General features: G+C 39.0%; 2 protein-coding genes across 3 annotated transcripts in view; both read left to right on the forward strand.

The window, feature by feature from the left end:
- LOC107546577 (myb/SANT-like DNA-binding domain-containing protein 3) overlaps positions 1-14125 on the forward strand; it is a 92311-nt gene extending 78186 nt beyond the window's left edge. For both annotated transcript variants that reach the window (XM_087822788.1, XM_087822789.1), the window contains exons 8-10: positions 3917-4040; positions 9189-9347; positions 13018-14125. In XM_087822788.1, coding sequence (XP_087678914.1) covers positions 3917-4040; positions 9189-9347; positions 13018-13102 — 368 coding nt within the window. In that variant the 3' untranslated portion in view covers positions 13103-14125. The remainder of the gene's footprint in view (positions 1-3916; positions 4041-9188; positions 9348-13017) is intronic.
- Positions 14126-14217: 92 nt separating this feature from the next.
- On the forward strand, positions 14218-23714 carry CAVIN4 (caveolae associated protein 4). Its single transcript, XM_016225013.2, has 2 exons — positions 14218-15044; positions 21557-23714. Exons 1-2 carry the CDS (start codon positions 14637-14639, stop codon positions 22241-22243), a joined length of 1095 nt encoding a protein of 364 aa, XP_016080499.1. The 5' UTR covers positions 14218-14636; the 3' UTR covers positions 22244-23714.
- The last annotated feature ends 786 nt before the right edge of the window (positions 23715-24500 follow it).

A 24500-nucleotide genomic window follows, 5' to 3' on the forward strand; every position in this document is an offset into this window, starting at 1 on the left:
TTGAGTCTTTACATACTATTAAGTTCACCTGTTTAAAGTGTGTAATTCAGTGTGTTTTTGTTATATTTACAGAGTTGTACAAACATCATCATAGTCTAATTTTAGACCATTTTCATTACCCCCCAAAGAAAACACACCCATTAGCCGTCACTCCCCATATCCCCTAACTACCAGCCCTAGGCAACTATTCTCAATTAATTTTTTATGTAAAACATGGCTTTCATTGTGTTGCTCTTCAGCTACAGGCCTTTAGTGTCTCTTTGTCTGCGTGATTTAAGAAAACATTTCTCACCCGGAGTTCATGTTTTTCCATAATCTGACTTCATCCTATCTTTCCAACTTTGACTTATACCCTCCCCCAGGCTGAATGTACCTCTCTTTGTAGGTTCATCTACTACTTGTTCTTGAGAATTCTGTGAGCATAAAACCTCCGTTTGGTTTCTACCCTTCTTCTATTAGCCTATCTATGCTTTGAGACCTAACTAAAGTCCTACCCTATCTACGAATTCTTTCCTGAGTAATATCACCTATAGTGAGTTACCCTTTGAATTTGAACTACCATAACACCTACTATTGTAAAACCTTCTTTGGCATTTAATTATAACCCATGACCCAGCCTGGGACCTTGGAAGCCCTGGAGCTCTGGAGCCTCCTGGACTGACCCCCTAGATCAAGGTCTCCAGCTTTCCTAGACTTCCCTCACCCCTACCTTGGCCTTCTATAATTCTCAACTTGCAAGAGTCACTTTCATTCCTAAGTACCAATGTTCTTTTCAGTTACTGAGCCACACTTCTCTTCCTTCTTTCCTTCCCTTGTATTGGTCATCTTCTTGTGTGTATATGTTGATTTCCTAAATTGATGATAAGTTTTTTCAGGACAGGGACCATGCATATTTTAAAAAAATGTCTTCTGTACCTTAGCTGAACATATGGCTCTGCACAGAAATAGTATGTACATATAATGGAATGGATAGCATTGGTATTGAGCAGAATGCTGAATTTGTGTTCTGTGACAGCCAGACTTCAAAGTCTTACTAGACATGTCCATGTTTTATACACTTTGCTTTGTCTAGAGCTTGATGCCACATTCCTTTATTAATTCATTCAGTAAATGCTGTTGGCGCCATACTTTGTCTATTAATTTTTTGAAACCCTGTTTCTAAATTAGTTTCTCTCATTGCTGTCATGTAGCTGAATCCTGATAGCTTTCAGCTCTGCATTATTTTTGAAATTTTCTGTTTATAGGACTTTATTATGGTAGATTACTACATTACTACAGTCTTCCATAGACTATACAATCCTGTTGTTATACACCTTATAGGACTTTATCATTACAGGTTGGTACATAACCTCAGTCTCTGTGGTCCCATTATTATATACGTCATTGTATGTCACACCACAAACGTACCATGTTTTGAGAGTTGTGGGCCATGAGAGCTGTGGGAGACCGTGCTTTTTGCCTTATTTCACTTATGGCTTGATTTCAGACATAGAATAATAGCACTTTTAGTTTTAAAGCAGAGAAGGAAAAGTACTACATTCCAAGGGTTAGGAGTTGTGCAGGAATGAAAAACATTAACATCTAGAGTCTCAGAGAAGCTCACAGTTCCATGGCAGAGACTGATTTAAAAAGCCCAGATAGTTATATGACAATGTCATGAGTGTTGTAGTAGACAAGTGGGTGCTCAGGATTTCAGCAGCCCAAAGGAGGGCTTGATTTCTTTCATCACAGCAGAATTACAGTTTGGGGCAGGAGGAGACCTTGTAAGCCCTTTGAGGACAGGATATGTCCCAATGGTTTTTCTGTCTCCTGGGCCTAGCAGAGTGCCTGATGTGTAGAGCATGATCAATAAATGGTAAGTGAATAAGTCATCTATTCTGTGCTGTCCAGTGTGGTAGCTGCTAGCCACATGTGGCTACTGAGCACTTGAAACGTGGCTGGTTGGAATCGAGATGTGTTGTGAGTACAAAGTACTTACTGGATTTTAAAGGCTTAAGAAAAAATAGTGGAAAATCACAGTTTTATAATAAATATTGATTATATGTTGAAATGACATTTATTTGATATATTGGGTTAAATAAAATATCTGATTAAAATTAATTTACCTATTTTTACTTTCTAAAAATATGGCTACTAGAAAAGAAAAATTACCTATGTCTCGTATTTCACTTCTGTTGGACAATACTGATCTCATTGAACTCTGTTAAAGAAAGTGATTTGACCAAGGTCACAAGACAGCAGAGGTATCCTTAAAATTGAGAACTTACATGTTGGGCTTCTTGACTCCTAGTATAGTTCTTTTTCTAGGCATAATTTAGTATGATGTGAATACATAAAATTTGAAGTTAAAAGGCATCAATTTTGTCTTGTTAGGGATGACACGACCTCTCTGCTTTAGTTATCCTATCATTAAGCTGAATAGTCATTAAAATTTTTTCTTTTTGTATGTAAGTTTTGATCTTCAGAAAAATCTGCATTTTTCGATCTTAGTTTTTTCTGCAGTTGGCACCTCTATCCCCACTTTTCCTTTGCTCTTCCTCTTCTCACACACATGCCTATATATACACACACAGCCTCCTATTTTATTCCTTTTTTAAATTTCCATTAACATCCTTCAAATTATATTAGCACCTTTATTTGTATTTGGAGGAGATAAGCCTTTGCTGTTACATGAGGTGCTAGCTGGTTGTTTTAGTGTCTCGTACGTGCATTAATTATCTCACGTAGTCCTCTCAAAACCGCATGATGCATAGGTCCTATTATGATCTTGATTTTACAGTTATGAAATGTCAAGCTTAGAGAGAGCAGTATGCTCAAGGTCACACAGCTAATAATACACAGACTCTGTAAGCTGGAACCGTCGGTAGAAACAGCAGGAAACTGGGGAAATTGACAGGCCCCTACACATTGGGGAACTCTGGGTCCATAGAGTTGAGGATTAATGTATTAGTGTATGTGCCAGAAAAAAAGTACAAAAATCCATTCCAAAATATGTGGCTTTGTGAATGAGTGTGTGTATGTAAGTATGTGAGAGAGAGAGACGGAGACTGATAGGGATAGAGAGGGATGGATAGAGCATGAATGAATGAACATGATTGATTTTGAAGACTGGGTCCCTCTGTCTTCATTTGTCGCTCCTCTTCCTGTTTTTCCTTCCTGACCCTCTTCCCATTTCTGACAGAGGAATTATTCACCACACCTCCATTTTCTTTGCTTCAGCTCAGTTCCTTTCAAATCAGTATACCTAAGTCTGAACAGATGCTCATCAGCGTGTTTACAATGGCTTCCTTTGGGGAGGAAAATCTCAGAAGAATAAATATTTTTTGTTCTCTATATTATTTGAATTTTTACATTAATATAGTCTAAGAAAAACTATAAAAATAAGAGCAAAACTTTTTTCATTTGGAAAAATATTGATATTCTTGTTAGTGTTCATTCCAAAAACAAGCTTTTCACCCTAAAATTTCAGAATCCCATAGCTTACTCTCTGCCATTCCAGTATTCTCTGGCCTCAATTTCATAGCCTCCCAGGTAAATGACTAGAATAAGTTGATTCTCCAAAAGCCAGTGCTGTATATAGCATCTCTCTGTCACAGAGGTGAGCTTCTTGTAGGAGCCATATTTATTTCTTTAACAAAGATGTTTAGTTTTTCTTTGGCAGGTTGTTTTTAAATAACAGTAGCTCATAGTGGCCACATCCTGCAAATATTTTCAAATGCTTTGAGTCTAAATAGTCTACCTGCTGTGCTTGTGGCATTATGTGACCTTGAGTCTTATCCAGCCCTCTACTCGATAAATTTCCTTTCCGAGTTACCCAGTAACGGGTGGATTTATTTGTTGTCTCAGAACCCTTGAAAAGTCCATATTTCTCAATTTGTTTTTCACTATTTATTGACCTGGTTTATGTTCTTTTAAGATGCTAGTGATCAAAGAGAAGATGTTTATATTGGAAACCACATGCCTTGCCCTGAAAACCTCAATGGTTACTGCATCCATGGAAAGTGTGAATTCATCTATGCTACTCAGAAGGCTTCTTGTAGGTAAGTCGGTATACCTCCAGGTCAGAGATGAGAATTATTTCCATCAGTGGTCACTGCTCTACAGAAGGACTAACTGTTACCAAAAAGTACTGTTTATTTGCAGTGGAGGTAGAAAGAAATTAGCATCATTTCAAAAAAATTTGCAGATAATAGGCAAAAACAGTGTTGTATTGGGATTTTGAGATTTAGTGTTTTTAATATAATGTTATATATTCTAATATAAAAATAAGTGTGTCATATTTCAACACTATTTTGGTTTTTAGGCAATCTGTCATAAGGTGGTTGAGGGACTAAAACGTGTGAGGAGCAGAGAATATGTAACTCAGAATATATGCTAAAATAGATTTCTAAAAATAAAGGAGATGAGGCTGTAGAACCAGGTGTGATGTGAGAGATGGAAACGGTTAGGAGTGGAAATCTGTCTGACTCCGGAGAGGCTATGTGACTTGTTCAAGGTCAGCAGGAAGTTACAAATAGAGTTCGGACAAACTTAGAGCTCCGATTTCCTGATTTTTCCTGATATTCCACTTGTGTTAGTGCTTTTTGCTCTTCTGTGTCTGTCTACCGATAGCACTTGTTACTGCTGCTGCGGGGAGCTCATCGTCTCCCTCAGGTTGGTCTAGTTAGACGGGTACTGTTTCCACAGACAAGGGGAGATGCTATTATTCGGCTCACTCCTGCCTCCTGAAGTTTCGCCAGAATCCTTTTTTCTTTTCTTTGTAAAAACATCAAAACATGGAGAAATATTATACTTTCTTTTGTTCTATCAGCCTACAAGCCAGTGACTCTTTCTCTCCAGAGGTAAAAGAGGCCATTTGAATTTAGGTCTGTTGCTTTCTCTACTCACCTAGCTCCCTTCTCCTGACTCTTTCATTTTCCTTCTCTCCTCCTGCTTTAAAAAACAAAACAACCAAACAACCTATAAACTGTTAGTGGTTAAAAAATTTTTTGTTGTTAAGCTTTTGGCTTTTTCCTGATTGGAAGTCCTTGTCTTTTTGAAGGAGCTAGTTCCCCCCACCCCCTTTCCCCAGAACATTTAAAGTATACAGCCGTGCAGAAGAGAACAGGCCAGTTTTTAAAGAATTAACTTCAAACATTGAGATATAATTGATATATAACATTACATTTAGGCCAGTTTTAAAATCATGTAGTGGGTTCCTCATTTGTCTCACAGTGGCGTAAATATGGGGTATTCCCCAAAATGTATGCACACACTTTGAATAATTATAAAAGGCAGTGATTATTAAAATACATTTCATTTTCAAAATTTAGCTCTCTGCTGTTAAAGTGTGTATACATTTTTTTGGGACACCCTGTATTTTGACAGAAGTTCAGATTATGTTGCTCTCTTAGGATGGGGCATTTTTCAAGATGGCTAGGTGAGGGATGAGAAAAGATGTGAGGGATGAGAGAGGAGGATGCCCTGATGAGGAAGTGATACCGTCGCATTTCATAGGATTTTAGTAGTCGACAGTAAGAAGATTGAATTGTATAGTGGTTAAAAGTTTTGGAATCAGATATGCCAGAGTGGCCAATTATTGGCTATTCCCTTTGGAAGTTACTTAAAATTTCTAAGCTTTGCTTTCCTCATTTCTAAAATTGTAATAATAACAGTACCTATCTCTTAGTGTTGTTAAAATTAACCGTTTAATTTACTTACTATGTTTATTGACCCTCCCTCCCTCAGCTAGAGGGTAACCAGGCCAGGGATCTTTATTTCTTTTACTCGTTGATGTATCCCAAATGCCCACTACAGTACCTGCCACATGTCAGCTACTCAATAAACATGTTAGTTGAATGAATCAACACTGGAGGCCATGGGAGGGAATGTTATTACTGGGGAGGGTGTGTGGGATGAAAGGGTAGTGTACCAAATGCCTGGATCTGCCTTTAATTAATAACAGATGAAGAATTAATCACCTAGAAGTTAATACTCAAGATATTTGGAGAGTGTAACTCAAAGTCAGTTGCAGAAAATAATATCCAGGGAGGATTGCCTGAATAATATATGGCCTATACATTCTTTTTGATATTCTGATTTTCATCTTTGGATTAAGCTTAACTGTCAGAGCGCTGCATATCTAGGACGTTATAGCTCCCTGTGGAACTTCTTATTTTACTGAGCTTTGACTTCTGGCCATTAGCTTAGCATGAAAGACATTATTAAAAAACTCCTATGGGACTTTATTATATTACTGAATTTATTGCAGCTGCATGATGTCCTCTGTACCAGAGGGTGCCCTCTTTTAATGAGGACCAGTGAGATAAAGTTCCCTTGAATTTAATAACAATAACACTGTGGTTCTTTTGAACAACTGCTTTGATTTTATTTTGTGGAGGTTGTATTTTGTGTCAGTGATCTTACCACTTTCTTCTCTTTCATTTTTTTAAAAACAATCCAATGGTTTTTAGTGTATTTGCAGTGTTGCAGTCAGTACAATCAATTTTAGAAGATTTCATCACTCCAAGAAGAAACTCCATACGCTTTAGCTATTACTACCAAATCTCCCCATCCTCTTCAGCCTTAGACAACCACTAATCTGTTTGTCTCTCTAGATTTGCCTACTCTGGACATTTCATTTAAGTGGACTCATATAATGCATAGTCTCCTGTGTCTGGCTTCTTTCACTTAGCACCACATATTCAAGGTTCATCCACATGGTACCACGTGTTAGTACTTTGCTCCTTTTATGGCTGAATGAGTTCCGTTGAATGGATAATATATTTTTAATCCACTTACCAGTTGATGACTATTTGGATTGTTTCCACTTTTGGCAATTATGAATAATGCTGCCCTGAATAATTGTTTGCAGGTTTTGTATGGATGTATTTTTAAATTTCACTTAGGTAAATACCTAGGAGTGGAATTGCTGAGCCAAATGGTAACTCCATATGGAACTTTTTGAGGAAATTTTAGATGGTTTTCTACAGTATCCTCACCAACATTTGTTATTATCTGAATTTTCGATTCTGGCCATTCTAATGGTACGAAGTGGTATCTTATTGAGGTTTTGATTTGCATTTCTCTGAAGACTAATGATGTTATTATCTTTTTATGTGTTTATTTGCCATTTGTATACCTTATTTGGAGAAATGTCTGTTCAGATCTTTTGCCCATTTTGTAATTTTTTGTCTTTTTGTTAATGAGTTGTTATGGTTTGGTTTGTTTTTTTTTTAAATTGTTTTTTGTTAATACTCACCCGAGGATATTTTTCCATTGCTTTCAGAGAATGGAAGGGAGAGAGAGAGAAACATCAGTGTGAGAGAGACATCGATTGGTTGCCTCCTGCACACGCTGACCAGGGCCAGTGATCGAGCCTGCAACCGAGATACGTGCCGTTGACCAGAATTGAACCCACGACCTTTCAGTCTGAATGTCAACACTCTAACCACTGAGCAAACTGTCTAGGGCATGAGTTGTTATAGTTTCTTATATATTCTAGATCTGAGTCTCTTATCAGATATATAATTTGCAAAATTTTTCTTCCATTCTGTGGTTTATCTTTTTACTTTCTTGATAGTGTCCTTATGCACAAAAGATTTTCACACACACACTTTCACTTAGTGCAGTTTAACTTTGTTGTTGATGATGCTTGTGCTTTTGGTGTCAGATCTAAGAAATTATTGCCTAATCTAAAGATACGAAGATTAACTTATTTTTTTCCTGAGTTTTACAGTTTTAGCCCTTAGATTTAGATCTGTGATCCATTTTGAGTTAATTTTTTATATGTTGTAAAGAAGAGGTCCAGCTTCATTTATTTGTATGTGGGTGACCAGTTGTCCCAGCACCATTTGTTGAAGAGACTATTTATTCTTTCCCCATTGAATTGTCTTAGCACCACTGTCAAAATTCAGTTGACCAGCCTGGCTGTTGTGGCTCAGTGGACTGAGTGTTGACCATGCACCAAGAGGTCACTGGTTTGATTCCCTGTCAGGGCACATGCCCGGGTTGTAGGCAGCATGCAGGAGGCAGCCAATTGATGTTACTCTCGCATCGATATTTCTATCTCTCCCTCTTCCTTTCTCTCTAAAATCAATAAAAACATATTTAAAAAAAATCAGTTTACCATAGATTTATGGGTGCATTTCTGGGCTCTCAATTCTATTTCATGGTCTATCTACCTACCTTACTCACCCCCCCCCCTTTTTTTTTGTCTGCTAGGAAGCTTAGAGCCCAAAGTGACACCTTCTGGCAGGTGTCTGGGAGCCTTAGGGAAGGGATTGGTGGACTCATATCACCCCAGCTTCCCCTGTTTCATCCCTGCCCCCAAGTTTCTTTGTTGTTGTTATAAGTGCTTTATTTAAAAAGCTTTTTTTAGGTAATGAAGTATGGGACATGAATAAATACACCATCTTTCCACTTCAGATGTTTATTAATCAGTTCCAACTGAAGGCTGCCTAATTCGTACATTTTACTCCTGTCAGCCAAAATGTAAATTTTCTGCTAAATATCTTAAATGTTTCCCTCTGTCATATTATTATCATCATGATATTGTTGCCTTTTTATTTACTTTTAATTGGAATTAGATAATTTCTAAGATTAGCACCTACTTGACTGCTTGTCTTCATTTCTGTCATTAATAACTTATTTTCATTTCCTGCCTGCATCGTAAATGATTATATTATGTACACTGAAAAGTGTCTCGACTGTAATTTGGTGCTGTATTCAAAGAACTGTAAATGTTTATACCCGTTTATTCAATAATCCCATTTCTAAGTATCTAGCCTAAGGAATAGCACTAATGTACAGAAGTAATATTCAACCAAGATGTTCACTACACCTAATTTATAATTGTGAAAAATGGAAAATAACTGACAAGTCTTAGAACAAGGAATAGATGAGTTAGTTGCATTGTAGTCACTGGATGAAATATCTATTTTTGAATGAAGGTAATAAAGACTATTTAGCAACTTTAAAAATTAATGTGATATAATGATGGGGGAAAGCACTATGTAAACTAGATATATCAAAAAGAGTGTAAGGAAATTCACAAAGGGCTATTTTTTTTTTTCAAATAGTGGGAGGGTGCCTGGTTTCCTAGTCCTGTTGAAATATATCATCTTTTCATATCTTTTAATTTTAAAACCTAGAATTATTGAAATTTGTAATTCTCATAGGAATTCTTTTTTTTTCCTCCCCCTTTTCAGATGTGAATCTGGTTACACTGGACAGCACTGTGAAAAGACAGACTTTAGTATTCTCTATGTAGTGCCAAGCAGGCAAAAGCTTACTCATGTTCTCATTGCAGCAATTATTGGAGCTGTACAGATCGCCATTATAGTAGCTATTGTCATGTGCATAACCAGGTAGGTAATGATGACCTAAGGAATACCAACTTTGTATTAGAAGTGGGTAAGCTGTTAAATTAAAGGAGAACCTTGAAGCTCACTCTAAATGATAGGGGCTTTAAGTCCACCAGTCTGTTAGGAAAAAAATCCTAGCATTGGTTCACTGACATTTCCATGTGGATCTGACCTCTCCCTGTCTTGCTTCTTTAGAAGATGGACAAGAACTCATTCCCAGGGACTTGGGTCTGTCTGAGCTGCAGGTAGAGGGAGCATGAGAATATTCAGTGGCATAAAGGAATTTATGAGGCATCTTAGAACTGTGTCTTGATTCTAAGCGCTGCATTCAGGGGCAATAATGATAGTAGTGGGCATTTTAGAATGATCTGCACATACTCGGAAGAGCCATGCCAAACGTTCTTAAGCCCTGATGAACTGTAATTTGTTTTATGCCCAAAGAATATACTTTATTCATAGTAAATATAACAAGAAAGGAAGAAACCAGAGGTTACAGAAAACTGCTTTTCTTGTAATATTATTGTCTTAATGTCGTTTCATTTTCTGGAATACAGTCATGACTACTAAACTTTAAAATTCTCTAATATAACTAAAACCATTGGAGGTTATCGTAACTAAACTCCAAATTAAAGGACTATTTAGAGTGCATTGGCATGAAATGGATGTTTTCCACGCTGAGTGGAAATAACCTAAGTCAGAATTGACCTAGACCTGAGAAACGTCAAAGCAAACCAAGTTCATATTGTCTCTGTGCTTCCCAGTCTCATGTCTTTTCTTCTTGCTTGCCTTTTCCATACCTCCTTTAAGGTTTGGCTCAGGACTTTCATAAACATCATCTGTATACTTTTCCCCATTATTCTGGGCAGGGGATTGGAATGTATCAAGTACAGAGATTGGCAGGCCATAAAGGATTTATGACTCTTCTACCCAAGGTCTGGCTTCCATCCAGACCTTCAGCATTCTCAGCCATCTGGAGCTGGAATGATAAATCTAGAAATGATAATAAAAAAAAGTGTTCTCTGAGTAACATATTTTTCATAAAATTCGGGCACTAAAGTCAGTGGACTTTATAGAACAGATGATCTGCCCTTAGGTAAGACGACTGAGTATAAAATTGGGCAGTAGATTAAAATAGGGACATAATGATATAAAAAGTAATGACAGCAGAAAGAGAAGATAGGAAAAAAAAAAAAGTGCAACAACAGGCCTGCCTGTGGCCATTTATTATATAGGCTCAGAAGTTAAGGTGTTTGTTTGCCTATGGTCGCCCAGACTGGTAGGTGGAGGGGCCTGGACTGGATGGAGTGCTGCGTGAGTCCCCGACCATTCCTCTTTCCACTGAACAATCCAGAGGAGGGTCCATGTTGGGTCATCTGGGGATATATATTTGGCAAATGTGACTATCGCATGGAAGCAAGGTTCCAACTTGACTGTAGCAGTTCAGGGTTTTGAACGGGAGGGATTTGGTATAAAACATTTTTTCAGAGCATTAATTTGAGTGTCATTTGCAAAATTCATTGTATTGGAGGAGAGAAAATGTGAGGTCGGGGGCGACCATTTAGGACTTGGGGTAGTAAGTGATTTTGGAGGTGAAAGAAAGAAGTAAGGTAAAGGTAAGGGAAGATTTTGAAGCCCAGTGATAGTGCCATCTTTAAGAAGATCAAAGGATATTAGAGTCAGTGGGAAGCAACTCTTGAGTTCAACCCCTTCATTCTAGAGAAATGAGAAAACTACAGCCCTGGGATGAGAAGTACCTTGCCCAAGATCATTGAGATAGTGAAGTCCTTGTACAGATCCTAATCCAGACTATTATCCAGCTCTCTGCTCCTGTTCTCAGTGTGCTGTGATCCTCAGCTACTATATTATCCAGCGGGTAGTTTTCAAGTTATACCCTCCATTTGATACCCCAGACCCTTTGCTGCCTTCACAGACACTGAGACATCGCAGTATATTTTTAACTGTGTTACTGCTGTATCTTTACCGCCCATGGTCTTCATAACCCAAGGGTCATGTCATTGAATATAGCATAGATCTGTCCTTGAGGCCTGTCTTTTTATTGTGGTATTTTCTCTCCTTGAATGTCTTGCTCTTTTGGATTTAGAATATTATAGTTATAATTACTTGGACTTGTCTCCTTTGAATTTTTAAGGCCTGCCTCTCCCACGCAGTCCATTACGGGACAGCTGTTCACTTTTCCCAGGGTGGCTGTTACATGCGAGGAATCTTCCTCTAATAGGGTGTTCCCACTGACCCACTTATCAAGACTGCATGAGTAACATTTTTTTCTTTTCTGCTTGGAATCATTTTTCTTGTTTTTGGACTCGTAGAAGGACAGGTTGGCAGGGTCCTTGGACATCACCCTTGACAAACCTCCTAATTTATAGATGAAAAAACCGTGGCCTTAGGAAGTTAGAACTTTTCCAAGGTCGTGGTGAATTAGTGACAGTTACAAGAGGGGTTGCTTGCTTCTTAACCAATGTCCCCATTTATGAAATAGAGATGATTCCAGCACTATCTCATAGTGTTTTTTTGAGGATTAGTGAGGTACAATTTGTGCAAAACCACATATAAAATGGAAGTGTTACCACCAAGGCTTTTGAATCAAGGCAAAGCAGTGCTCTTTGAAATTGACTAAAAACATGGAAATTTAGGAGTTCTCCTTATTACAAGACTTTCCATTAGATTATAAATTTCTTTCTTTTAATGTGAAAAACATTGATCGGTTGCCTCCGTATGTACCCTGACCGGGAATTGAACCTGTAGCCTTTTGGTGTCGGGGAATGACGTTCCAACCAACTGAGCCACAGGCCAGGGCTAGATTATGAATTTCTTGCTGACAGATTTTAGAGGTTAGTCCAACTCTTAAAATTTTACATATAGGAAAAAAAGGTTGCACAGCTAGTTTTTAGCAGAGTCCAAGCTCAGCATTACCAGCATCCATCCCAGTCCCTTTAATCCGCATTGCACAGCACAGTACTTTTTGTACACATGATAAGAGCTCATATGTTTTCATCCTATGGACAGGCACAAACACAGTTACAACACAGTGAGATTTACACCACTGTGGGGAACGTGTATGGCAAAATGAGAGCGGAGTCCAGGAATATCCCTTATCCCCAGCACGACTGTTCTTTATTGGGTTCTGTGGTTTGCCCAAGCAGGGTGTGGAACGACTTCGAGTCATTGCCTAAAATCTCTAGGCATTTCCTATGTGTTCCTGTCAGAGGTTAAGTAAGCATACTTCTTCCTGATTTCTCTGTTCATCTAAGCTATTCTTATCATCTTGGGGGTGTCAGTGTTCGGGGAAAGTATGTAGGCCAGGATCCTTTCTACTGTCCCAGGTTTACATGTTATTAGTCACTGTAGCTGGGGGTTTGCTGGGTGAGAGGAAGGGTGAGGATTGCTCTTGGGGATGCAAGTGAGCAGTAGAGACCCTGGAAGTGAATTTTGTTTGTGTCTGTACCGGCATCATGTACCATCTTCCATTTTTGTCAGGAAGATAGTCGTCTGACACATTGGTCCTTACCTTGTCTTGCATCAAATAGTGTCCTGTTTCCCTTCTATCCCTTCCATATGATGGCATGCAATACAGTTTTATGTGCATTACTTTGGAAACATTTGAAATATCCTAAACAAAATGACATTTTTCTTTCTTTCTTTTTTAACTCAACAGAAAATGCCCTAAAAACAACAGAGGACGACGACAGAAGCAAAACCTAGGTCATTTTACTTCAGATACGTCATCCAGGATGGTTTAAGATGATGACTTTTATATGTACACTGACCATGTGATGTACATTTATTATGTCTTTTTTTAAAGAATGGAAATATTTATTTCAGAGGCCTTATTTTTGGACATTTTTTAGTGTAGTACAGTTGGCTCGTACTTAGAATATTCAGCTACAACAGTTTTGGACTGTTTAGTAGTGTTTGTTTTATGTTTTTAAATACAAAAATTGATTTCATAAATTTGTACCACATGGTAATTCTAAGACTTGTTCTTTACCCATGGAATGTAATATTTTTGCAAAGGTGGACCACTTCACAAATGGTTGTAAAGTCATACCCACTTCTTCCTGACCACAGCAAATGGCTAAGCATGAACTAAAGGTAAAGATGTTTACAGATTACTTTTCTTACAAAAAAAAGTTTTAGAAGACACTGTGTTTAAATAGACATTTAAATGTTTTGAGATTTAGTAACTGATTTTTTTAGACACTGCCTATCGCATGAACTGTAAAGATGTGTGTGTTAGGTGTAAAATATTTATGAGGTGTATGGACTGGAATTTGATTAATTCCTCTCTTTGAAAAAGTAATTCTGATAATTCAAAAAAGTATCTGGTAGCAATGATGGAACAGATCACTGGAAAGTAGATTTAGATATTGTGAAAATAGTCTGTTTAACAAACAGATTGGAATAAAGCCTACTCTCTCAGTTAAACTACTTTAATACACATTAATTTTTAAAGAAAATATTTGTTTTAACATAAAGAAATTGTATCTGTGTTTGTGAATAAAATGCAAAAATAATTGGTGCTCTTAAAGTGAGCTTAAAAATCACCTAAGACCTCTATCCAAATTTGTCCTGTAGTAATAGCTATATTAATAGATTGTTGGTGTTTCAAGATCTGAAGTGTGAGTAGAATGTATTCAGCTGTTTAATGTGTAGTTTAGATACTCAGAAGTATGCATGTAGAACTTAAGAATATGTTCAAAATTGAATATTAATTTTAATATTTGATTTGGAAAAGCATGTTATAATATAATGTTTTCACTATATGGCCTTTGCTTTGGTGTGTTTATTTATTACATTCTTTGATATTGCTATGTCGTTGCAATTAACATGTGAAATTAATAGAAAAAGTAAATTTCAGCTCAGAATTCTTCTTTGCTTTTACAAATGCTACTGGAAATTAGTTAAAGGCAAAAAATCCTCACCTGACTAATTCAGAGTTTGCTTTTTTGGTCATTTGGCTTCTGGGCTTAATATAAGCGACATGGTGGCTTCAGTGAACTGTTTTGAGAAAAGCTTCCTCTCCTCTCCACACAGTCTTATTTGAGTCCCTTCGTCAGTCAGTAAGCATGTTTGGAACAGTCCCCAGTGCTTTGCAAGGGCTCATATTGCAGAACAGTCACGTATGGGTATTTGTAGTTATAAATACTTGACCAGTCTCCAGGGGTGGGGCTTCCAACCCTTTAAACAACCCCGCTGCCTGTTATGAAGCTAACTGTTTTCTCTAAGAGCCAGCATTGATTGTGGGAGGCCATCTTTAGCTGAGAAATAAACAAAATGGAACATAATGGGTCTGCTTCGAATGCTGGTAAGACCCACCAGAACCGCCTGTCAGGTGTGACAGAAGATGAAGACCAAGATGCCGCTCTCACCATTGTGACCGTGCTGGACAAGGTGGCCACCATCGTGGACAGAGTGCAGGCCAGCCAGAAGAGAATAGAAGAGAGGCACAGGGACATGGGAAATGCTGTCAAATCTGTCCAGATTGACCTGCTGAAGCTTTCCCAGTCCCACAGCAACACGGGCCATGTCATTAACAAGTTGTTTGAGAAAACCCGAAAAGTCAGCGCTCACATCAAAGACGTGAAGGCCCGGGTGGAGAAGCAACAGGTTCACGTGAGGAAAGTTGAAACCAAGCAAGAGGAAATAATGAAGAAAAACAAATTCCGCGTGGTAATATTCCAGGTAAGCTTGCACTTGGGTTTACCTTGATAACTACTGCAATCTCTCCTTGAACTGCCAGCAAGTCCTATCAGAACTTTCAGTGTCACCTCTTAACTATTGTATATATTCACATAGTGGAATTCCATATCAGCCGGTGTCTCAGGATCATACCATTTCTAAGTTAGCCAACCTACTATCAGATCAGTATTTTAAGCCTCATAGCCATTTCGTGTAATATGAACTATGGGCCATAGCTGGGGCTATTTCTTGCCTTTGAAACTTAATATTGGTCAGGCTCTTTCAGCATATTAGCCATAGTAGTGTGATGCCTTCTCATAGACTTTAGAATGTTAGAACTGGAAGACACCTAAGAAACCTCTGGTATAAAACACCTCTGTGTAACATAAAGAAAGAAACCTAGGACCAGGAGCCTCACAATGTGGTTTTTTAAAAAAATTATTATTATGGAGAGCCAGGAAAGCCCTAAACAGTAAAATGTACGCTCTTCAGAATATAATCTATTGGAATTTTTACGTGAGAGTCACAGTAATTAGAAACTATTTTATAATGAGTCAGGCAATTGTTTGTATTTTTCTTATTATTATAGTTACATAAATGTAGGAGTCACATAAGTGATTCCTTATATTTAATTACAGAGTCTTTTTACTTAACTGATTTAATATAATAGTTTTTGTGTGGCATTGTATATTGGGCTAAGTGCCTATATTACTGTACAGTTGAACTCATTTTTTTTAAAAAACATAGGACCATATTCATGGCAAATGCATAATACCTATAATATATTTTAAAATTCTTACAAATCAAAGGGAAAAAGTTGAATTCCCCTCCCATGGTAGAAAAACGGGAAAATTATTATCAGGCAGTTCACAAAAGACAGAAATAAAGGAGCAAAATTCCACCTTCACCTACTTAAATATTTGCAGTTACTAAAATATAACATACTCAGAGTTTAAGGGTGGGGAAAAAAACAAGCACTACAGTATTCTGCTAGTAGGAGTATTAATTGCTACAGTAGCTCTGGAGGGCGGTTTTGTTAGTAGGTATTAAGAACTTTAAAAATTCACAAACCTTTTGGCCTAAAAATTAATGTCAAATATTTTGTTCTAAGCGTAAAATCAGTAATATATGCAGGGATGTTCATTGGTGCATATATACATTGTTACCACACTGTATTTTTAAAATTGATGCATGCTCGTATACTTAGGGGGAAAAACCTAGAAGAATAAAAATAAAATGAAATAGGAACACAGTTGGATTATGTAGGCAGATGATTGTAAGATACTAGGGATGTAGGCAATAGCCCCCCACAGCATTCTCTATACATTAGTCAATTCTGCAGGGCCCTCTGTTGACTGATAAAGTTACACAGTGGTTTTGTGCATTTTTTTTTTTTAATTTATCTTTATTGTTGAAAATATTACAGATGTCCCTCTTTCCCCCCCATTAACCCCTCCCATTCCCCACTCACTCCTCCCCCCGGGCCCTCACCACACTATTGTCTGTGTCCATGGGTTACGCACATATGCATACAAATTCTCTGGTTAATCTCACCCACCCACCCACTCACGCCTTACCCCTGAGATTCCTCAGTCTGTTCCATGCTTCTGTGTCTCTGTATATATTCTGTTCATGAGTCTATTTTGTTCATTAGATTCCACATATGAGTGAGATCATGTGATACTTGTCTTTCTCTGCCTGGCTTATTTCACTTAGCATAATATTCTCCAGGTCATTCTATACTGTCCCAAAGGGTACGAGCTCCTTCTTTATAGCTGCGTAGTATTAAGAGCCTATTGGTTGTTTAGGAAGAAGTATGGGAAGCAGGGAGAAGTGTTGCTTGTTTCAAAGGTAGAAGGTTGGACTCCGCCACTTCCCTTTCCTTCCAGACCCCTGGAAGTTCTCCAGACTTAAAAATTTGAAAAAACCCAGTCACCTGAGTCTCAGAGGCCAGTTCCAGTGTTAGTGTATGTCATGGAGATCTGGATTTGGCACTGGAGAATGTGGTATCCGTTCTTCAATTCACTCTCCAAGGGCGTTGGCCGTAATGGGCACAAGTCACCTTGTGCTTACATGGGGCCGGCCAACAAACATTCTTAGTATGCAGCGTCCCTCCTGAGAACGGTTGTGCCAAGAATGACCAGGTACCAATCAAGATTTACAGAGGCTACAGCAAAGAAGTTTCCGAGAAGTTCTAATTCACTCTTGTTTGTCTGTTGGTATAATTAAAAAAAAAAAAAAAAAGTTGTGATGTTTGTTTAGTCACCCACTTATTCCCTAAAATGTGCTATTTTTTCTCTTTGAGCCCCCATAGTTACTTGAAAGAACAGAAGATAGTATGAAAAAGCAGCTGAGAGGCACTAGTTAGGTCAGATCTCTTTCCTTGTGAGATGGAGTGCTGTGAAGATTCTGTGAAATTAAGTTTTTGGGGTAAGCAAGCAGCAGCTTGTCAGTAAGCAGTCAATTATAATGGGAGAGCTTGTAGAGAAGATGAAGGCAAATCACAGTGGACATAGAACTCGGATTTGGTGAATCAAAGATATTAGAACACTACACAATATTCACATGATTATTCTTAAAGTCATTCTTATAATTCATTCTCATAGTTAATATGGACATTGAGAATGCCCCTTCTACTAAAATTAACTTGAAGCTGAGTAATTCAACTATAGGATATGTACATTTCTGTTTGGATCCTTCCTCTAAAAGATTTCCCAGGATATATCTTTTGATGGCAATCTTTATTGGTTTTTTCTCTCTCACAGTTGTGTATGCTGAGCTGTCACCTAATCCTGGACATTGGCATTAAAAAATTATTATTTCTCATACAGTTATCATTTCTCTTTGAACCTGCTTACACTTTGATGACCTTCTCATCATACAAGCTGGAGTCTTAGCATATCTTCTAACAATTTTGCTTACTAAACACATGCCTGTGGTTACCAAGTGAGATATTTGCCATTCCTTAATGATAATTCCCAGACCTCTATATATTCCAAATTCCCCTGCCTATATTACTATGATATTCAGTTATGACCCAAAGTATTTATTTTGTTATAAAAATCATCTTTTTTACCTGGAATTTTACATAAAAAGATATATAATAATTGTATTTGGAAATCAACTATAATTCAACCCCATAATCTTCAATTATTACTACAGTGTAGCCACCACTGACTCATGGTATCTCTCACTCACAGGCGTTACAACAAATAGATCCATATAACAGTACTTTCCCTGACTCTACCTCTGTTTTATTTTAAGTCTGCTTTTGTGTAATTTGTTGAGCAGGTGAAGGAGGGTATGTGATTCCCAAGTTAAGCTGTATCTGCTTTCACAGCAGGATTGTGATGGGTTTTCCCCCTACCAAGCAGTAATTATTTTTTGGTCCCTTCCTTTTCTAATTATACCTTCCCGAGCCGCACCCACCCACGCAGTGCTGCTGAAGCTACTCCCTGCAGCAGGTGTCAGGAAAGGAGAGGAATAATTTTGCTGCTTCTGATTTATCAGAGAGCTCTGTGACGCCCACCCTACCTCTTTATTTACTTTACTTTTTTTTAAAGCTCCTAGACTCTCTAATCTTATAGCCAAAGAATTTAATATTTAATAAGTATCTAAATAAATAAGGCTCCAGGAATCCTTCTTGACCATAGACTAATAGGTTTTGGAATACACATAAATGTGTTTCTTACATTTTCTTCTGAACAGGTTTAATCTGGCTATAAAATAGGAGCAGTTTGCTTTAGGAATTTTACCTAAGGGGGTCAGTTAAAAGTCTTGTGATCTTCAAAGTTTTGATTGTTCAGTTTTAGAAATAACCCCTAAATAGTGAGTTGGGTTCCTTTTAGCAGCTGGGTTTCTGGGCTGATTCTTAAGGTCACCAGTGTCCTTGTTCCAAGTCCAGTTCTCAATCTCCTTTTGACACATTTGATAGTTGATTCCCTCTCCCTCCCAAAAAACTTCTTTTCCCTTAGCTGCTGGGGGGTGCTACTTACTCTCTCTTGGATGTCTTCCTGACTCACTGGCTGATATTTCTCCATTTGATTTTCTCATCTCTTCTTATCTACAAGTTCAAAATTCATTTATATCCTATAACACCCAAATCTAGAAATTTCTAAATTTTTTTATAACTTATTTGGAGCAAGACCTTACTTGACTCAAACTCATTTGATGGCAAAACCTGACCTGAAATAGTATGAGGCTGTTTATAGTTTTTAGCCCACCTTAGAGTGAATATTCATATTTTTTGCCACCAAAATGTTTCTTCCCAATGTCTCACTGGGAATGTTACATAATATATTATTTTCCCCAAATCTGAAATGTTCTGAATTCTGAAACATACCTTGATCCCAAGGAGTTTGAATAACAGTGTAGACTCATTCATTCAATGTCTTGGTGATCTCTTTAGTCTCATGATTTCTAATTTAATCTTTATGTTAATGACTCTTGAATGTTTATCTGTAGTCCAGACCTCCCTTCTGAACTCCAGACTTACACACTCAGCTGCCTACTTGGCATCTCTACTTGGATTTCCAGGGGGCAGCTCAGAGTCATCACATATAGATCCCATCCTTCTCATCCAGTCTCTTCCCCCTGCCATCTTTATCATCTCCTTTAATGACAGATCTGTCCTTCAGTTGGTTAGACCATGCTCTTGAGAATTGTCATTGACACTCTCTAACACTCCACATCCAAGTCTAGCAGCAAATCCTGTTGGCTCTTACCTTCAAAGTAGATCAGGAATCAGACCACTTCTCACCACCACCTCTGCCAACTCCTTGGTCCATCTCTCACCTGACTTATCTCAGTGGTCTCAAACAGTTCTCCCAGATTCTTATCTTGCCCCTATAGCCTGTTTTCAACAGAGTGGTCCTTTTACAAACATGGGTCAAATCATGTCACTACTCTCCTCAAAACTCTTAAAAGGCTTCCTCTCACGCTCAGCGTAAAGAGCCACTGCCCTTGCTATTGGATACAGAGCCGTACGTGACCAGGCCCTCCTGCTTCCTCCCTCGCCCTCTCTCCTCCTCCTCTTGCCCCTAGACCACTCTGCTCCGGCCACTCTGCCCACCTTGCTGTTTCTCCTTCCCTCCCAGATGCAGCATTTGCTTGCAGGTCTAGGCTGATGTCACCTTATTAGTGAGACCTTTCTGAGCATCCTCTTCAGTCACTTCCCTGCTTTTTCACCTCTTAGCATTTACCACCATCCAACATACTTTATATTCAGCTTGCCTATTTCTCTCTCTCACAAACTGTAAGCTCCTCTACTCTGTTTCTTCACAGGAGGTGGTTCTCAGTCCCTAGGACATTGACTGTGTATGGTCAGTGCTTAGTTACTATTTGTTGGACGAAGACATAGCCTCTTATTTGACCTGCCACTCATACTGGGCATAAAACATAAGACACATCTTTGTTTTCATGAACTTATCAAGTGAAAGCGTCGGAGACATTTATAAATAAGTAGAGTTCCAATTCAATTCAAACTGTGGTAGATGCTGTAAATAGAGATATGCACGTGTCATTTTGACGTAAGTTGGAGACACCATTAGCCTCTTGGGGAAGTTAGGGATATTTGAGTCCATTCTTGAAGAGAGAGATTTTTTACAAAGCTGAACAGAGGTGAAGGGGCATTTAAGGTAGCGAGAACCTTAAGGTACACAATGTTTTCATTTATGTTTGGGGAACTGAGAGTGTCTGTGTGCTGCTGGACTGGAGGTGTGAGGAAGTGGCTTGGCTCAAACTGAAGGGCCTTCTCATCGTACTGAAGAGTGAATGCTATCCTTTGAGTATTGATGAGCTCCCAGAAGTTTTAAAGTAGAGAAAGGATATGATCGGAGCTATGCTTTAGGAATATTTCTCAGGAAACGCTTAGGTGATGTTTTAGAGGTAGAAGTATTATACAGATTCAGGCCTCAGGTGAAAAAAACTTGAATTAAGACCTTGGTAGAGGCAAGGGGGAAAGAGATGGGAACAGATGAGTTATTAAGCAGTGGTATTGACAGTACTTGGATATGGGATGAGTGAATAAGCACTGTTATTGAGCAGTTGGATATGGGATAAGAAGGAGGGGAAATATTTGGGACGATGCTTCTGAGATTTCTAGCTGGGTGGCACCAGGATGGGTATTGGTGCTGAGAGGTCCAGGAAGGGAAATAGCTGTGGAGAGACGATGGGTAGGCCTTGAGTTAAGTTTGAGATACTCGTGCTACATCTAGGTGGAGAAGTCTGTCATTTGAAAATGTGTCTTCATCTTAGGAGAAGGGAAAGGAGGTAAAGAGAAAATATTTTGAATTTGCTTACAATTCACAATTCTGAAGGCAGAGGTATGGGTAAGGTTGCTCAGGGTGAGCTTGGGGGGTGAAGAAGAAATAAAATGAAGAAGAGAGAAGAGAGAAACCCGGAGAGTTACCATTGATGGAGTGGGCATAGGATAAACCGCCCATGGAGGAGATTTAAAGGCATTGCAGAAGGCGAAGGAGCTGGTCTCTAACACGCTTGCTTTCTCTCTCCCCCAGGAGGACATTCGGTGTCCCACATCCCTGTCTGTCGTCAAAGACAAAAACCTAAGTGAGACTCAAGAGGAAGATGATGAAGATGTCTTCGATCCCCCAATAGATCTGTCTTCGGATGAGGAATATTACGTTGAAGAAAGCAGATCCACCAGGCTCAGGAAGTCAGGCAAGGAGCACATCGATAATATCAAAAAGGCGTTTTCCAAAGAAAACATGCAGAAGACACGGCAGAATTTCGACAAGGGAGTCAACAGAATTAGAACCAGAATAGTGACCCCAGAGAGGAGAGAGAGGCTCAGGCAGTCGGGGGAGAGGCTCAGGCAGTCGGGGGAGAGGCTGAAGCAGTCCGGGGAGAGATTTAAGAAATCTATTTCCAACGCAGCTCCCTCGAAGGAAGCTTTTAATTTGCATAGCCTTCGGAAAGCGAAAGGCCGACCGGTGGCCCAGGGTCCAGGAGAGGTCCGGGAGATGGGTGTGGACATCATCGCCGGGAGCCAGTCGCTGGGCCCCATCAATGAGCTCTACAGCGACGAGCTCAGTGGAACAGACCAGGAGGAGGCCAGGGTGGTGTATCCTCGCTGTGAAGAGGGGGACAACCCTGCCCCTGAGCCTTTAAAAGTTACTTTTAAACCCCAGGTGAAAGTAGATGATGACGAATCTCTTTTGGTAGATTTAAAGCAGTCTTCGTAGAGAGGAACTAAGTATATTTTAAGTCTAAATCACCTTAATCATGCAGTTCCAGTTTAAGTAGTATAGTCACTTAATATTTATTGGCCATTTAGGGAACAATAAATGACATGATTTTTATTTCTTATGTTTAAAATCTTAAAGGTAATACAAATATTACATATATACATTTCCTAGTAAGTTCCCTGGGGATTCTTTCTTTCTCCCCCTGGCTTATAAGATTCTAGCAGCGTCCTGTCGTGTCACTCTCACTGCAGCTGTGGATTCTTAAGTTCCTTTCTGTTGCCCACCAGAAAAATAGCTTCCTAGAGAGGGTCAGTTAGGTGTTTAGTAGTTTAAAACACCTAAGTGAAGGGCAGATATGTGGCCATCATTTGCATTTGCAAGTGTACCCTCAGTATTGGTCTAGATTTAATATGGCTGATCTCCAAGGGGATTATATCATCCATATGTTCAAGTCAACAGACTTGTTAGTAAGTTAGCAATCACATGTCTTTTTGATGCTTTTGCATAAAGAAAGGAGGTTCTGGACTTGAGCATTTGGTTCTGGCGTCACAGCTGTACTTACAGTGAGCACTTGGCACGTCGCCTGCTCACAAGCTCGTCAGTAAATTGGAGGAGGCTGGCCTGTCCTGCATCTCAGAGAGAACTGTCATGAAGATCACAGGAAACGGTGTACATTCTGGGGGAACAAGAAACATATCTAGAGGAAACGAGCCCTGCTGATTTTGCAGACAGAATCCAATTAATTACACCTGACAAAGCCCTGAGCACCAAGCTGTGAGGACCTAGGTTGGACGGACACTGAAGTTGGTCTTCAGAAGCCTTTTCACAGAGTCGGGAATGAAAGATAAATGTTTGGGTGACATTTTTTTGTCAAAGACTAAAATGAAACCTTGGGTTTGAGTTGGATCTTGAAAGTATTCACAGGGGTTCATCGTAGCTGCTCTGGGAGGGAGCCAGACTCCACACTTAGCTTTAGACATAGCCAATCTGGAAGCCGATATTATTGCTAAAGAAAGACAGGAATGGTCTTACTGGTTCTGCACTGCTGGTAATGTTTAAATCTTCTGGTTTTGTAATAGGGGAGAGAGGGTGGAATTGTTGAATTTGAAGAGTTTGGGCAACAATCAGCTTTCAGATCAGTTCTGGATGCCCAGGTAGTAATTGTAATAAATGTACACACACAGGGACATGTGTGCACACCACAGACACCCAACAAACCAACTAGGATTTTTGACTCAGTTACCCAGGTGTTTGGGTTTGGGAGTTTGATTCAGCATCATTACTCTGCATGAACACATGAAATCATAAATTGTTCATCTTTTTCTATTGATAACTAACATGTATACAACACTGAACAATCTTCGAGTAATTTAAAAAAGTGTTATCATTCAAAAAGAGCTTGGATGCCTAATCACATACTTCCTTAAAGCCATAATAAATTTGAATTTAAAAAAGACATGGTTACAAAGTTTGATGTCAGTGTCCTATTTGTAAATATCGTTACTAGTAATGAATGCAAACAGCATGGTGTGAATTTGATATAACAACTCTTCTTATTTATTGAGCACCTCCTATAAACCTGGTACAGTCAAGGCTCTGGGAATAGAAGAATTAGCAAGACAAAATCCCTGCTCTCAGAGAGCTAGCATTCCAGAGAGAGACTAACAGTAAGCGAACATATCAGGTGGTGGTAAGTGTTATGAAGGAGGGTTAGGGGATTGGGCTGGATGGGTGGGTGGTGCAGGCTGGGTGCTATCTTAGAAAGGGTGTCCAGGAAGGCCTCTCTGAGAAGGTAGCCACAATATCCTGAATTTAATGAGTCAACCATGCAGGTGTTTCTGGGGGAAAATTTCCGTACGATCAGGGGACAGTGGCTGAAGGGGGTGAGGGTGGAAGAGTAGGAGGAGGGGCGTGTTACACGCTGTGGCCAAGACCTTGGTTTTTACTCTGAATGAGGACACTTTGGAGCTTGTTGAGCAAGTGACATGATCTAATCTATTGGTCTGATTATTTATACTCCTTGAAAAGTCAAACTACAGTGTTCACACAAAAAGCTAACTACAATTCCTGTCTTAGTTCCCACTGCAAAGGAAATCACTCCGACTCCGAATGTTTGCTCCTTAATGGCTTACTCCTGGGCCCAGGAAAACCCGTTGCGGCTCATGGCTGACATCTAGCGGATATTTTCCTAATTGTTTATAAACCTGCAGTTTGAACCGTACCAGCTCTTAAGAAGAGAGGGTGAACTTGAACA

Source organism: Miniopterus natalensis, chromosome 12 (genome assembly GCF_054644295.1).
Source record: "Miniopterus natalensis isolate mMinNat1 chromosome 12, mMinNat1.hap1, whole genome shotgun sequence".
Classification (NCBI taxonomy): domain Eukaryota; kingdom Metazoa; phylum Chordata; class Mammalia; order Chiroptera; family Miniopteridae; genus Miniopterus; species Miniopterus natalensis.

Coding starts and splice junctions, on each gene's coding strand:
- CAVIN4 (XM_016225013.2), top strand. CDS start 14,637: ATGGAACATAATGGGTCTGCTTCGAATGCTGGTAAGACCCACCAGAAC. Junction 15,045..21,556: donor TCCGCGTGGTAATATTCCAG/GTAAGCTTGCAC, acceptor TCTCTCCCCCAG/GAGGACATTCGGTGTCCCAC.